We start from the raw sequence: 16,527 nt of genomic DNA on the forward strand, positions 1-16,527 counted from the left end.
AATTTTTTATTTTTTATAAACATATATTTTTATCCCCAGGGGTACAGGTCTGTGAATCGCCAGGTTTACACACTTCACAGCACTCACCAAAGCATATACCCTCCCCAGTGTCCATTGTATTATAGTTTATACAGCATTATCTAAAACTTAGTTTCTCCTTTATCCCTAAGTTCTAAAATTAGTGTAATTTTTGTTGTATATACTCCATCTGGTGGTGAGAAGTAGCATCTGCCTGCTCTGTATAAAAACTTCCCAACGTGGCTGCAAGTAGTTGGTAGATCATAGTGGTGATCATAAGAAAAAATTTTTTTATCTTAATTTAATTTGGAACCTATAAATATACTTTCATTTGGCAATCTTTTATTTATTTTTTTTAAAGATTTTATTTATTTGAGAGGGAGGGAGAGCGTGAGCATGCACAGAGGCAGAGGAAGAGAGAGAGAGAGAAGCAGACTCTTTTGGAGCAGGGAGATCCAGGGACTCGATCCCAGGACCCTGGGATCATGACCTGAGCTAAAGACAGATGCTTTACAGACTGAGCCACCCAGGCGCCCCTCATTTGGCAATCTTTTAAAGTAGTGGCACATATTTCCTTTGTGTATAGATCCCTTGGTTGGAGTTCAGTTCTTTTTGCATAATCTTTTGTATTGTCTACAAATTTTGGTTGTTTGAAATGAAGAGCAGTTTTTAAATTGTTTATTTCTTTTCAAAGGCTAATAATGGGGGCCCCTATGTGGCTCAGTGGGTTAAGCCTCTGCCTTTGACTGAGGTCATGGTCTCAGGGTCCTGGGATCAAGCCTCGCATCAGGCTCTCTGCTCAGTGGGGAGCCTGTTTCCCCACTCCTCTGCCTGCTGTTCTGTCTACTTGTGATCTCTCTCTGTATCAAATAAATAAATAAAATCTTTTTTTTTTAAGATTTTATTTTATTTATTTGGCAGAGAGAGATCACAAGCAGGCAGAGAGGCAGGCAGAGAGAGAGGAGGAAGGAGGCTCCCTGCTGAGCAGAGAGCCCAATGCGGGGCTTGATCCCAGGACCCTGAGATCATGACCTGAGCCGAAGGCAGCAGCTTAACCCACTGAGCCACCCAGGTGCCCCAATAAATAAAATCTTTTTAAAAAGGCTAATATTAGATGAGTAAAGAAATGCATTTTTATTATGAAAAAATTAGAGATATCCAGTACTGATAACTTGCTTTTAGTCTAGGGATTATAAATAGGTTTTAGATTAGAGAGTCCATTCAAACTGATGGATAATCATATAGATTATTTGCATGTGTCTCCCCCTCCCCACCTTTTTGTGGTAATGCGTTCAGCATATCTAATTCATGGTACACATCTTTACCTAGGTTCCTAGGATGAATTACTATGAATGAGATGAAATTTCTGGGTCAAGGGCGATCAAAAATTATTTTATGTATATTTTAAGTTGTTCTCCAAAAAGAAAATATCAGTTTGCACTCCCTTGAAAACAGTGTATAAGTATCCTTTTCTCTGTGTGCTGAATAACACTCAAGACTTTATTATTTTAAAAATATTTGCTAATCTGATAATGAAAAATGGTATCTTATTTGAGGTGGTTTTCATTTCTCTAATTGTTTATTTTTTCATATGCTATGACTTTTTCATTTTTCCTTTTTTAAACTAAAATTTATTTTATTTTTTTTAAGATTTTACTTATTTATTTGATAGAGATTGCAAGTAGTCAGAGAGGCAGGCAGAGAGAGAGAGAGGAGGAAGCAGGCTCCCTGCTGAGTAGAGAACCCGACTTGGGGCTCTGTCCTAAGACCCTGAGACCATGACCTGAGCCAAAGACAGGCTTTAACCCACTGAGCCACCCAGGTGCCCCTAAACTAAATTTTAATGAAAAGTTGTTATCCAATTACTGTCACTATAGCAGAGTATATTTATTTATTAGTTTATTTTTTATGTGGTAAAATACACCCAATATAAAAATTGCCATTTTAAATATTATTTTCTTTCTTTGATTTTGTTTTCTTTTTTAATTTTTTTAACCCAAAATCTGTTTATTGGGATAGTTTCCCATTCATCTTGTTTCAGGGTGCTTTTATTGCTGCCCCTGTCTGAAGGAGCATCCTGTAATCCTTGCTTTTCCTCCTGGAGGCTGGCAGAGGACAGTGGAGCAGCCAACACACAAAACTACTGTTTGTGCCTGGCTAAAGACAGTGGTGACTTTTTAGCACCCTGGGCACTTCACCTCCGTGAAGTAGGAGTTGAGGCTGTGCACTAGGTGCTTCCTCTTATGCTTCCTCTTCTCCTCTTCTGGAAAGGTGGAGGAGGTCCTTTGTGAGGAGCATGTTCTCATGGGGAGGTCATCACCACACTTTTTTTTTTTAAAGTAGGTTCCACATCCAGCATGCAGGGCTTGAACTCACAACCCTGAGGTCAAAACCTGAGCTGAAATCAAGAGTTGGATGCTTAACTGACTGAGCCACCCAAACACTTTTTTTTTTTTTAAGATTTTATTTATTTATTTGACACAGAGAGAGAGAGAGAGAGAGAGAGAGATCACAAGTAGGCAGAGAGGCAGACAGAGAGAGGCGGGGAAGCAGGCTTCCCGCTGAGCAGACAGCCCCATGAGGGCCCATCCCAGCACCTTGAGACTATGACCTAAGCTGAAGGCAGAGGCTTTAACTCACTGAGCCACCCAGGAGCCCCTTTAAATAAGATTTTTAAATAAGGGTTTTAAAAATAAGATTATTATTTTTAAATAAGATTTAAATTTTTAAGGAAGATTATTTAAATAAATTTTTAACTAAGATTATTTGGGTGGTTTTTGGTGGTGAGTTGTGTCAGTTCTCTTATCTATTTTGGATATTAACTCCTTATTGAATATATCCTTTGCAAATACCTTCTACCCCTTATTTTAACCATTTTAACTGTACAGTTCAGTGGCATTGAGAGGTTGGGTTTTTTCGTTTTGTTTTGTTTTTCACTGTTTGCAACCATTATCATATCCATCTCTGGAACTTTCTTTATCTTCCCATAGTAAAACTCTGGGCCCATTAAGTAAACACTGCCTTCCCATTCCTCGGTTGTTGCCTCCCTCCTCACTGGACTCCTGGCAGCCACCATTCTACTTTGTTGTCTTTGAATTTGACTAGGCAATTTAACCGTTGCTAAGTGTATAGTTCAGTGTTATGAAGTACATTAATGTTGTGCAGCTGTCACTGTTGTCTATCTCCAAAACTTTATCATCCCCAGCTTAAACTCTATTCCTCTAGGTAATAACTCATTTTCCTCTCCCCCTTGCCTCTGGTAACAAATGTCTACTTTGTGTCTTTATGAATTTTCCTACACTAGGTGCTTCATATAAGTGTATGATCGTACAATTTAGTCCTTTTGTGATTGGCTTATTTTAGCATAATGTGCTCAAAGATTCATCTGTGTTGTAGTGTGTATCAGAATGTCCTTCCTTTTGGGGCACCTGGGTGGCTCAGTCAGTTAAGCATTGGACTCTGGATTACAGCTCTGGTCGTGATCTCAGGGTTTTGAGATCAAGCTCAGCTTTGGGCTCCATGCTCAGCACCTTGTTCTGGGATTCTCTCTCTCCTGCCTCTGCCTCCCTCACCTCTCGTACGCACACATGCATGTGTACTCTCTCAGAAAAATAAATAAATAAAAAGAATGTCCTTCAAGACAGAATAACATATCATTGTATGTAAATACCACATTTTGTTTATTCATTCATTGTTGAAGGACACTTGGGCTGTTTCCATCTTTTGGCTACTGTGAATAATGCTGCTGTGAACATGGGTGTGCAGTGTAATTGTTTCTTTTTTCATTTTCTTTGGATCTTTAACCATATATCTACATTAGAAAATTTTTGCTATCATTAAAGTGTATATGCTCTTCTTTTTTCTGTTATTTTTAAATGTAACAAGTGTTTTCTCATGTTGCTGTTGAAACATAAAATCGGGCTGCACTAGACTTAAGAGTCATGAGACTCTTTTTTTTTTAAGATTTTATTTATTTATTTGAGAAAGAGACAATGAGAGAGAGAGCATGAGAGGGGAAAGGTCATATGGAGAAGCAGAGGGCCCGATGTGGGACTCCATCCCCAGATTCCAGGATCATGACCTCAGCTGAAGGCAGTTGCTTAACCAACTGTACAGTTAAAATGAGTGCATTTTAAATTACAAAGTGCTAGTTAATTAATGATCAAGTTACTGTTTTCTGTGTAATTTAGACAACTCTTCAATTGTTGGAGATTCAGGTCAAAAATTTTTAAAGTTACACATTACGTAGTTCTTGTCAAAAAGTTTTTCAGAATGATTGTATACTTCATTTGGCATTCGATACTATTTTTCTCCCAGTTCTGGGTTTTATCTTTCAAAGTCTTTTTTGGTTACTTTTTCATAGGGATAGAATAGTACTTCATTCTTACTCAATATGCTTGTCTTCTTTACCATTCGATTTAGCAATTTATTTTTTAGCAGCAGGTGGGGGGATGTTAATGGAAGAAACTTTATTCTTCTTAAATGGAAACAGAAGGATGAACTACTTTATTTTATATATGAAAAATAATGTTAAAAGAAGTCTGATATGTACATTGCATTACTTTCTTGAAATACAGGTATCAATTATTTCTTGGTAGCTTCTGACATTGGGAATCAGCTTTATAAGAAATTTGCTTTATAGGGCTGGATTCAATCACTGGAAATGTTCAGAACTCACTTGTTGATGAGGACAAAGTACACTCTGGCTCAGAACGTGACTCTCATCAGGGAAAGAAATCTGGGACCAGTAGCAAACTTGCTGTTAAAGATTATGAGCAGACTCTTGACACTGATAGCATTTTGGAGGATCTTTCTGGGCATTCTGTAAGGTAATGTATATTTTATACCTGTAATTGATATTTAATTAAAGTTATAGCATCATTGATGTTCAGAGAATCCATTCAATAAATGCTATATTTTCTGAAGAGACTTTGGAGTTTTGTTCATAGTTGGGGTCTTTATATTTTAGAATATGGTCATCTCTCACCTAAACTATTACAGCGTCTCTCAGGAATGCTTTGCCTCCAGCACCATCCCCCTTTCTATTCTAACTGCCATTACCACTGTTGTTATCTTGAATCAATCCTCGGACCAACCAGCTGCTCTCCTTAGGCTACCTTGGGAGCTCACAGCTGCTCTGCAGATGAATTCCCAAGAACTTAACTTTCTTTGAAGTGTTTCACTAGGCTACCACAGACTGTCTCATTTCTTTTCTCTACATTTCTCCTCATCTTTGTTCATCGACCCCTTCAGCACACCTACATAGATTCCTTTTGTCTCATTACCTTTCTTCCTGTGAACTTCTCTCTCACCTTATTTGATGACTCAAGCAGATTTTGAAATCTCACTCTCATATTGTTTACAGAGAGCTTGCATACTATCTTTTCCCCTTCTTTTTAATATCCTACAGTATTATACACTGAGCCTGTTGCTTATATATGATCTTTTGTGATTGCTTCATGTGCAGTTTCTATTCCTTTGTCTGCATGGCTTTTTATGTGCTGCACTAATTTTGTCCTTCTGGAAGTTTAAGCTCCGAGAAGGCATGGATTTATTTTTTTCTTTTAAAACTGTTTGCTCTTTCTAATATGGTGTCACATATAGATAATTAACTTTAATGCTTTCATATTGTAAATCTTATATTGTTAATACTATTATTACTGTATTTAAAATTGAATTTTAATTTTTTTGTCAGAAAACTTTACCTTTCTTTAGAGATATTCTGATGATTTATTTCGCAAAATCAACAAAGTTAAACATTTCTAAAAAAGAATTCACAGCCAAATAAGTTTGATAAATGTCCTGTACTATAGACTAGACTTCCCCTGCCACCTTCCTCACCTATGATCTGAGGCTTTGATGAAGAGATGCTCAGATTTTTAAAACAGTATTTAACTTATTTATTTCTTTACTTAGTTTGCTATAGCCATTCTCTGTCCCCATATTCTTTACTTTTCTGTCCTTTTTATTTTTTGAAAATTTATTAACATCGTTGGAAGCAGTTTTGGAAATGCTAGTCTAGGTGAATCTTCTCTGCAGATCAAATACAAATTAAGCTTGTAAAACTAAAATTGAGATTCAGGCATACTTGATTTTGATATTGTGTTGGAATTCTTTCTTGGAAATCTAGTAAAAGAAGTAATAAATTCATTTTCTATTCCATAAATGAGGTTGTCAGACTATTAGAAATAGTAGTTCTCTAAATCATCAATAGTAAATTAAAGGTCATTGTAAACAAGTTGAGTGCCTGTCAAGACTACTTTTTTTTTTTTTTTTAAAGAGTTTATTTATTTATTTGACAGACAGAGATCACAAGTAGGCAGAGAGGCAGGCAGAGAGAGAGAGAGAGAGAGAGGGAAGCAGGCTTCCTGCGGAGCAGGGAGCCCGATGCGGGGCTCGATCCCAGGACCCTGAGATCATGACCCGAGCCGAAGGCAGCAGCCCAAACCACTGAGCCACCCAGGCGCCCCTCAAGACTACTTTTATTCAAATATTTATATGCTGGGTTTAAGAGAAATGTCTATCTTTGAAAACTATGTCCTGGTTTTATTAAAGCTTAAAGTAAACTTGTTTTATTATGTTAGAAATGTGTTAACTGTGCTAACATGTTTTATGAAGTATCTTCAAGTAATTTATTCAATAAATTAATGTTTAGTGCATGGCAGCATCTTTTTGTTATGAGAAACAGTAACTTTAATGAGTCTAATTTCTCAGAGAGGAGCTAGACATATGCCTTGTATTGAAATAAATACATTAAGAGTTATTTCAGACTGCTTATGAGACGTTACTTCTTTTTTAGAAAGTTCAGGAAAGAACTATAACATTAGAAGTAGATTAAAACAAATGAGTACATATAAAGAAAGTACTTAGAGATGGTTAGTAGGAAAAAAATTTTTTACTGTGAATTTTTGGGTTAAGAGGAATAACAAGATAGTGGATTTTGTCATTTCTTAATGTTTAATACAAAATGGTACTTTATTCTCTTTCAGAGATAGATTATAAGGCATTTTTTAAATGATAGGCTTGACATTACCTTTTATATATGGCTATAATTTTATTGCTATATGAGGTCTATGTATTTTTAAAAGTTTTGCCTTATACTGTAATAAGTGATTCATTATATATGTACATTGTAGAAGAAAGAGTTAAGTGCCAGGTTAATTGCAACTCCTTTTCTGTTTTATTATTTTGGGCAGGGTTTGTGCCTAGCTCATTCACCATTTTAAGTCTAGCAATGAGAGCCGTACTCGGTAGTTCATTCATCATGGCGACGATGTTTGAATGATTAAATGCCTGAGTCACAGCCTTTTAAATGTCAATAAAGAATGTAATATATGCTGTTCTTATGAATTGTTTAGCTGGCTCTTGAAGTAGTTTTCCTTTTTCTAACGTCTTTATATGAAACAAAACTTCTAGTGTCTCATCAGACAAGGGAAGATCTCAGAAAACTCCAACTTCTCCCCTGTCTCCAAGTTCTCAGAAATTGTTGCAGTTTGACCTTCCAGGAACTTCATTAGAAAGATCTAAATCCTCGGTAATAACGCCTCCATCTGTAGCAGGATTTAAGCCTAATGCATCTTTTACCGATATGAACCTTGCTGCCAGCAGAACAACTGCAGAGACGGCTTCAACATCAGGCAAGTAGATCCGTGCAGTTGTCATTCAAGATACGACTTCTATCCCTTAAAATCCCTTTTCAGTCGAACTATAGGAAGATGTTATCCCATCAAGTGAATGTGATTACTTTTTGAAGTATTCAGAATTGTACAGGAAAAGAAATACTGAAAAGCGTGAAACACTCAACAGTGGTGATTTTTCCCCTTGCCAGCCTAAGTCAGAACACACCTGGAAAATGTACACTGTGCTAATAAGAAGTCAGTCTTTACTGCAGTGGAAAGCAAGCTCGTTTGGGTTCTTAAGATGAAAAATGAATTTCAGAAATCTGAGAGGTCGTTTCTCTTACATTTGACAGTCACTTATGCCTTCCAGGTTCTAAGCGCTTTTCTCCTGCTGGCCTCCAGCACCGTATGGCGGCAGAACTCAGTTACTTGAGTGCCATTGAGGAGTCGGTACGCCAGCTGTCAGATGTGGAAAGAGTTAGAGGCATATCACTTGCTCAGCAGGAGAGTGTATCTCTGGCTCAGATCATAAAGGTATTTGTGGAATTTTCTCTTTAGCTCTCTGTGCTTTTTCTCTTTTCTTTGGTATTTAAAATAGTTTCAATGATGAGGTGAAAAACCAAAACTAGCACATAAAACTTTTACTTGCCAAGTAGAAAAAAATAGTCTTATAAATAGCCCTGGGGAAAACTGTCATATAAAGTACTAAAAAAGTTAAACATAGAATATTTGGTAGCAGAACAATAATTAAGTCATTGTCTCTCAAATATTTCATTTTCCTCTTCCTCTGTTTTTTTTTTTTTTTAAAGATTTTTTTATTTATTCATTTGACAGAGAGAGATCACAGTAGACAGAGAGGCAGGCAGAGAGAGAGAGAGGGAAGCAGGCTCCCCGCTGAGCAGAGAGCCCGACGCGGGACTCGATCCCAGGACCCTGAGATCATGACCCGAGCCGAAGGCAGCGGCTTAATCCACTGAGCCACCCAGGCGCCCCTTCCTCTGTTTTTTTAAATGACTGTGAAAATCAGCTAATCAAGCAATTCTCAATATTTTCTTTTGCTGACAAGTCAGAGATAACTGACTTTTTATTGTTTTGTTTTTAATGCTTTATTTGTACCAAAAAGAAAAGTTTCTGAGTTCCAGATATTTGATAAAGCTAGGATAATGTGGACTTTTCCTTAGCTAACAAAAATCCAATAAAGGTAGAAGCAGTGTTCTTATGTGGAGTTGCTGTTGCTATCTTTAAAAAAACAAAAAAATTTAGTAGTTACATATAATAAAATACACAGATTTTAAGTGCATAGTTTGAGGAGTTTTGATCAATGTAACTACAACCCTAATCAAATTATAGAACACTTCTGTTGCTTCAGACAGTTCACCCATGGACGATCTTTTCAGTTAATTAGCTCTCCCAGAGGCAGTTACCATTCTGATTCCTAATCACCATAGTATTTTTTGCCTGTTCTAGAACAGGCATAATGGAACTGTTCTTTGTACTTTGTTGTGTTTAGCTTATTTTATGTGACATAATGTTTTTAAGATTCGTCCATGTTGTATCCATTGTTTTGTTCGTGCTATTTTTTTGCTGAGTACATTCCATTGATCAGTGTAACACAGTTTATCCTCTTGATGTACATTTGTATTGTTTCCAGTTTGGGGCTATTATAAATATTTCTGTTATGAATATGAATTCATATTCATAAAAATATGAATATTTTTACAACTCTATATTCAACGTGTGTTTTCATTTTTCTTGCTTTAATACCCAGGAGTGTAATTGCTTGGGTCAAGTAAAAGTATATGCTTAACTTCATATGAAACTGCTATACTGTTTTCCAGAGTAGTTGTATTATCTTATACAGCAATCTGTGAGAGTCCCAGTTGCTCCACATTTTTGCTGTCATGGGTATTCTAGGCATTCTAGTGAGTGTGAACTGGTATCATTGTGGTTTTAATTTGCATTTCTTTTATGACTCATGAGGTTGATAATCGTTTTGTGTGCTTATTAACCATTCTTATATCATCTTTGTGAATGTCTTTCATATTTTTGGCCTGTTTCATAACAGGATTGTATAGAAGTCCTTTACATATAGAAACTAGAAACAAGTCCTTTTCAGATATATTTCAAATACTGTTTCTCAGTCCTTAGCTTGCCTTTTAATTTAAAAAAATTTTTTTGTCTTTTCATTTTTCAACTGTATTTTTTTTTGAGTGCAGAATATTTTCATTTTAATGAAATCCAGTTTTTCATTTTTTTCTTTTCTGTTCATTTTGTTTTCTAAGATATCTTTGCCTACCCTAAGATGTTAAGATACTTTAACAAAGATTTTTTTTTTTATGTTTTTCTAAAAAGCTCTTATAGTTTTGGCTTTTATATTTTATTTAAGTGTGTGAGCCATCTACTTATGGAGTGTGAAGAAGGGACCAGAGTTCATCTTTTCCTCCATCTGGATTTTCAGTTGTTCCGTCAACATTTTCGTAAAAAGGCTTAAATTATCTTGGCCCCTTTACCAACAATTAAGTAATCACTTATATGGAGGTCTATTTCTGGACTCTGTTCTTTTCCATTGATCTATATGCCTATCCTTAATGCCAGTGCCATACTGTTTAACTATGTTCTTAGAGTGAGTCATGAAATCAGGGTGTAATTACTTCAGTTTTGTTTTCCTCAAGGTGGTTTTGGGTATTCTAGGTTTTTGCATTTCTCTATAGCTTTTAGAATTAGTTTGTTGTCTTCTACCAAAAAAGAGGGGGCTTGATTTTTTATTTTTGTTGATTTTGATATGACTGGCATTGATTCAGTAGATCAGTTTGGGGGGAGAATTTACATCGTAACAATATGGCATTTTCTAATTTGTGAGCATGATACCTTTATCTATTTAGGTTTTAAAAATAATTCTCTCTGCAATGTAATTTTCAGTGTGCAGATCTTACACATTTTAAAATTTATTCTTAAATATTTTGTCTCCTGATGCTGTTGTAAATAATTTTTTCTCAATTTTGTTTTGCATTTGTTCTCCCCAAAATAATTAAAACCATTCTTTGTGTGGAACTATCCCATTCTTTGCAAGGGATTGAGCATTCCTGTACCTCTCCCAATAAATAACAGTAGTGCTGTCCGGTCATCAGGACAGCAAAAACTCCCCCAGACATTTCCAAGTCTTCCTGATGGAGACTGGGGAGGGACTGAAAAGAGCTTGGTTAAAAGTCACTGGATTGGGGCGCCTGGGTGGCTCAGTGGGTTAAAGCCTCTGCCTTCAGCTCTGGTCATGATCTCCGGGTCCTGGGATCGAGCCCCATATTGGGCTCTCTACTCAGCAGCGTGCCTGCTCCTCCCCCCGCCCCACCTACTTGTGATCTCTCTCTGTCAAATAAATAAATAAAATCTTAAAAAAAAAAATACTGGATTAGGGAAATGATCCCATGGCAGAGGCCATTACCTTGAAATCCAAAATAGCACTGAGATTCCCTACCATTTTAGAGATATGTTATAATTCTGGGCTTCCAGATTTATACAGGGCATTATATAACTTTATATACAGTCTTTCCCACCTTTAGAAAACCTGTATTTAGCACAATTTCAGAAGAAATGAAAAAATATAAATTGATTGATAATGTTATATGAAATAGTGGAAAGAAAAGGTTCTGGTGAGGAGACCTTTTCTGGGGCAATATTTTCATGAAACTACTCCTGTAAAGCCAGAATAAAGGAGTCCTAAAATTCTGAGTTGTGAAGTGTTACCTTTATTTTTATACATAGGACATTTTAATCTCTCTTATAGAGTTAGGCGCTGCAGCTTTTACTTTAAAACTAGCTTTTTTGTATGAGTTCTTAGTCCTGTGTGCCTTGGAAATTTTTTATTTTACTGCATTATTTGACACATAGTAGGTGGTCATTAAATTTTGATAACAGTTGAGGGCTATTCTATTTGCTGTCTTTCCTTGAAGTTCTAACAGCTTGCTTCAAAAAAATTAAATTAAGAAAGTAGTATTACGGGTAATATCGTCACTGTGTTAAAATGGTGTAGTATCTTAGAATTAATAGTTGATCATTTTTTAATTTTGAAGGCACAGCAGCAACGCCATGAGAGAGACTTGGCCCTTTTGAAATTGAAAGCTGAACAAGAGGCTTTGGAGTGTCAGAGACAATTAGAAGAAACCCGAAACAAAGCAGCTCAGGTACTTACGTTTGCAGCATGCACTGGTTCTATAAATCTAAATTTGTATCTTTGGAGTCACTTCAGTTTTCTTTTAATTATCTAGGAGTGAAAAAGGAAAAATATAATAATGCTTTAGTACATTATGCCATTTGGGTTAATTTCATGTCATTTGACTCTGGTAGCAATCCTGTGAGTTAAGATTTATTCCCAGTGGGAGCTGAGGTACATAGTATTTATTGTCTAAGGAAACATCAGCTCGTGAATGGTGGAGTTAAAAATTAAACTCCAGCAGTAATTTTAAGACTCTAAACTCTAGATTTCAAGACATGAAATCTACACATTTTTTTTTTTACAAGGCATTTGTGCCATAAAACAATTTTAAAATTAAAGCTAATTTGGAGTGGGGAGAGACTGAGACATAACAGAAGTTCTCTTTTTACTTTCTTTTATTTTCAGGTCCATGCAGAATCCTTACAGCAGGTGGTCAAATCACAAAGGGAAGTAGCGGAGGTCCTGCAGGAAGCAACTTGTAAAATAGCCACTCACCAAGCAGACACTGCTCGCCTCAACACAGACGTGGCTCGCCAAATCTGTGAAGTAAGGCCATTGAGAGACCCTTTTCTTTTAGTCAGTCTGAGTAGATTTGGTCTTTGTAGTTTCTAACATCTAGCAAATACGTACTTTTGATTAGTGACTTTCAGTGGGAGCCAAATACTGTTGACTTGAGGCAGTATGTTGTACATGTGAGTGATCAGAGGCAGAAAAAATGGAGAACTCTAAAATGTCTGCCCTTGAGTAGGCTTTTTAAAAATATACTGATTTGGGGCGCCTGGGTGGCTCAGCGTGGCTCAGGTCTTGATCCCAGTGTCCTGGGATCAAGCCCTGCATCGGGCTGTCTGCTCTGCAGAAGAGCCTGCTTCCTCCTCTCTCTCTCTCTGCCTGCCTCTCTGCCTATTTGTGATATCTGTCTGTCAAATAAATAAAATCTTTAAAAAAAAATACTGATTTTATTGATGTATAATTTACAGACTATAAAATATATCCATTTTAAGTGTATTGTTTGATGAGTTTTGACAAATATATAGGTATCTAATTAGATGTAGATACCTATATCTATATATTTCTGTCTTTTCTTAACTCTCTGTCCATCCCTATAAACACCACCGTAATTGAGAAATAGAATACAGTTGATTCTTGAACAAGATGGGCTTGAACTGTAAGGGTCTGCTTATATGCAAAAATATTTTTGACAAATACAGTACAGTACTATAAATGTAATTTTTCTTCCTTAGGATTTTCTTAATATTTTTTTTCTCTAGCCTACTTTATTTATTTTTTAAAAGATTTTATTATTTTATTTATTTATTTGACAGAGAGAAGGAGCACAGGCAGGGGGAGTGGGAAAGGGAGAAGCAGGCTTCCTGTCGAGCAGGGAGCCTAATGTGGGGCTCGATCCCAGGACCCTGGGATCATGACCTTGGAGGCAGACACCCAACTGACTGAGCCACCCAGGTGCCCCTAGCCTACTTTATTATAATAATACAGTATAAAGTACATATGTATAAGATATGTGTTAATCAACTGTTTATGTTATGGGTATGGCTTCTAATCAACAATAGGCTATTTTGTAGTTCAGCTTTGGGGGAATTAGAAGTTATCCACAAATTACGACTGCTTAATGAATTGGCTCTGCTAACCCCCATGTTGTTCAGATGGCAACTGTATTTCCGTCACTAAAAAGTTTCTTCATGCACCTATCCGTTCTGTCCCCAGTTTTGCTCCCAGGAAGCCATTGATCTACTTTGTATGAAGATGGTTCCTTTCTACCTACAGTGATGTTAGTGTCTTGTCTTTTACTGTACCAAGAACAAAGCCAGAAATAGTTTTACTGTTGTCTGTGTACAGGATATTATAGTCTATAGTTACAGTTTCAGTTTACAATCTAGGATTGTTTGTGAAATGATTTTGTTATTAATATTAAAAGACCAGGAACCTCCTGGATTGGGTTCTTTGGGATTGTACATAGACTCTTAAGAAAATTTTAGACAACATTAACAAAGATTTCAAACACACTTCAAGTTGTCAAGGCAGTGATTGAATGAACACCAAATGCATAATACAGGCAGCAGTTGCAGTACTGGTGAATAGGGAAGATACCTCCCATTGTAGGTCAAAACAGATATAGGAAGTAGAAATTGAGTTGATTCTTATAGAAGATTTATTTTTGGTTTATAATGACTTATTATATTACTTGAAGATTTTGTTTTAATTTATAGGCTGCTGTAGTTAGATGAAACTTAGAAACCAGGTAGTCCATCCAACTTTTTATTTTTATAAGGAAGCTTTGTGAGACTTAAAGAATCTAAATGACTTGCCCCCAGTGTTTTACCTCTTATAGTGGAATTTACTTGCTCTTAATCCAGTGATCTTTCGAAGACACTGTGCTCCTTTTCAGTTTTCTGTGATTTCTTTTTTTTCACATCTACTTTTGCCTTGTGTGTGTTCTTATTTAGATGGCAGAGTTGACTCGAACTCATATCTCAGATGCCATCACTGCTTCCGGAGCTCCCCTGACAACGCTATATGACCACCAACGACAGCATGCTCCAGACTTTGTGAAACAGATGAGGACCAGAGCTGAAACGGATAGGTGAATACTCAGTCATTCAGCAACTATGCAATGAGTATCTACTATGTACCAGGCCCTGTCATGGGCGCTAGGAGTATAGTTATTGGCATACAGTGTGGTGGGGAAGATAGATACTGTAATCAAATATTCACTGAAATGAATGAACACTTACACACTGAGACATGTGTTATGAGAGAAAAGAACATACATCTCAAAGATCTAAAATGAAGGAATTTGAATAGCCTGGGGGTACAGCGACATTAGAGAAAGGTTTCCTGGGTAAGGAAAGCTTATGCTGAGATCCAGTGGATGGAAAGGAGTCAGTGATGTAAAGCAGATAAAGATTGGCAGGTCAGTACATACAAATGTAGGAGGAGAAAATGAGGGAAGAATGTGACTCGAGCAGAGAACAAAGGGGAAAATGGAGGGAGATGATGCACAGCTCAGATGATGTAGGACGTTGCAGACCTTAAGGATTTTGGAGTTTATTCTTGGAACAAAGAAGAGTCAATTTTTTAGGCAGCCTGGGTGATGTGATCATGTTTGTGTGTCTCTTTTTACATCACATTTTGTCTCTAATTCATAGATTTTAAGTCCCTATTCACATTTACTGATACTTGGGGTGATTTGTGTTTATTTCTCACAGAGCAAAAGATACTCTTTTTTATGAGTGAATGCCTTTCTTAAAAACTTTGTCATAGCTATTTCATAATTTCTATTCAAGATTTTATCTCAATGTTAAATGGCATTTAAAATCCTTCTCTTATGAGAGACTTTAAATGTTTAATCAGTTTTTATTTTCTTTGCAGGAAAAGTCAATCTGTTTCAGCCTCTCAGAGTAAAGAAGGGGCCCTTGATTCAAAACATCAGAAGTATTCCCCTTCATACGATAGTTATTCTGAGTCTTCAAGATACAAGAATCATGATCGAAGGTGAAAACACTTTAATTTAGTTAAGTGTGGTGAATGGCTTAAACAGTGCTTTTTCTTTTTACTTCTTAATCTCATTTCTTTAAATGAAATAGTGTCTTTCCTTCAAAGTTCTGACATCCCTTATTTGATTAACTGATTTATAAAAGAATTGTTCTATGTAGTAATGTAACTACCATTCCTTGAGAGCCTGCCTTCTACAAGCACCATGTCAGTTTCTTTTCTTTCTTTCTTTTTTTTTAAATTTATTTGACAGGGAGAGAGGGAACACAAGTAGAAAGAGAGGCAGGTGGTGGGCGGGGGTGGGAAGCAGGCTCGCTGCTGAGCAGAGAGCCCGATGCAGGGCTCATCCCAGAGATCATGACCTGAGCTGAAGGCAAAGGCTTAACACACTGAGCCACCCAGGTTCCCCTCTTTGTCCTGCATTTAATATTCACAGCAACCTTCTAAAACAGATACTGTCCTCATTTTATAGTAGGGAATAGGGGCTCATGCAGTTGCTAAGAAACTCGCCCAAGGTCACACAGATAGTAGCACACCAAGGAATTGAACCTTGGTTTATCTGGCTCCAAGTCCTATGTTTATTGTGCATTGCTTTGCTAACATCCATATTTCTTGACATTACTGTATATACTAATTTTTATAATTATAAAAGAAGATTGAATACTTTGTCATTGGTTCTTGCATGGTATTAACATCTGTAGTTTTCAGTTATGGTTCTGTTCTTGGATTAGAAAATTTTCAAAGCTCCTTTTCCAGCATTCTTACGGTAGGATACCTACATTGTCAAAGTGAAACCTCATTTAAAAATTAAATCATGAGACTAAAAAACATTAGTGTGGGGCATTAAGTACCTACTATATCTCTGGAACTATGCGTCTTTCATTTAAACTTCCTGACATGAAGTTCATTGAGGCTGTCACCTGGGTCACTACAGGGATTCCTCATAGTTTTCCCAAACCATTCCCCAATCTCTTCACTAACCACATGGTAACTGGAGTGATTTTTCTAAAATTTGCAGCCAGCCAATTTGTTACTCACCTGTTTGAAACCTTCATTATTCCTTTAGAGCCACTCAGTACAGCATGAATGTTCCTTTATTATTGAAGCTTTGGTCCATCTCTAGCCCTGTCTCTTGGCATTTCCTCTCTTACCCTATTCTACTAATTACAA

At 36.6% G+C, this 16,527-nt stretch overlaps 1 protein-coding gene and 1 pseudogene across 5 annotated transcripts in view; one reads left to right on the forward strand and one right to left on the reverse strand.

Moving 5' to 3' along the window:
• The window catches only part of CEP350 (centrosomal protein 350), a 155,040-nt gene that overhangs the window by 59,435 nt on the left and 79,078 nt on the right, over window positions 1-16,527 (forward strand). For all 5 annotated transcript variants that reach the window (XM_032318667.1, XM_032318670.1, XM_032318669.1 and 2 more), the window contains 7 exons: window positions 4,661-4,847; window positions 7,435-7,655; window positions 8,008-8,171; window positions 11,705-11,815; window positions 12,253-12,393; window positions 14,310-14,446; window positions 15,235-15,357. In XM_032318667.1, coding sequence (XP_032174558.1) covers window positions 4,661-4,847; window positions 7,435-7,655; window positions 8,008-8,171; window positions 11,705-11,815; window positions 12,253-12,393; window positions 14,310-14,446; window positions 15,235-15,357 — 1,084 coding nt within the window. The remainder of the gene's footprint in view (window positions 1-4,660; window positions 4,848-7,434; window positions 7,656-8,007; window positions 8,172-11,704; window positions 11,816-12,252; window positions 12,394-14,309; window positions 14,447-15,234; window positions 15,358-16,527) is intronic.
• On the reverse strand, window positions 2,067-2,316 carry LOC116576680 (annotated as a pseudogene).

Source organism: Mustela erminea, chromosome 17 (assembly GCF_009829155.1).
Source record: "Mustela erminea isolate mMusErm1 chromosome 17, mMusErm1.Pri, whole genome shotgun sequence".
In the NCBI taxonomy this organism is placed as follows: domain Eukaryota; kingdom Metazoa; phylum Chordata; class Mammalia; order Carnivora; family Mustelidae; genus Mustela; species Mustela erminea.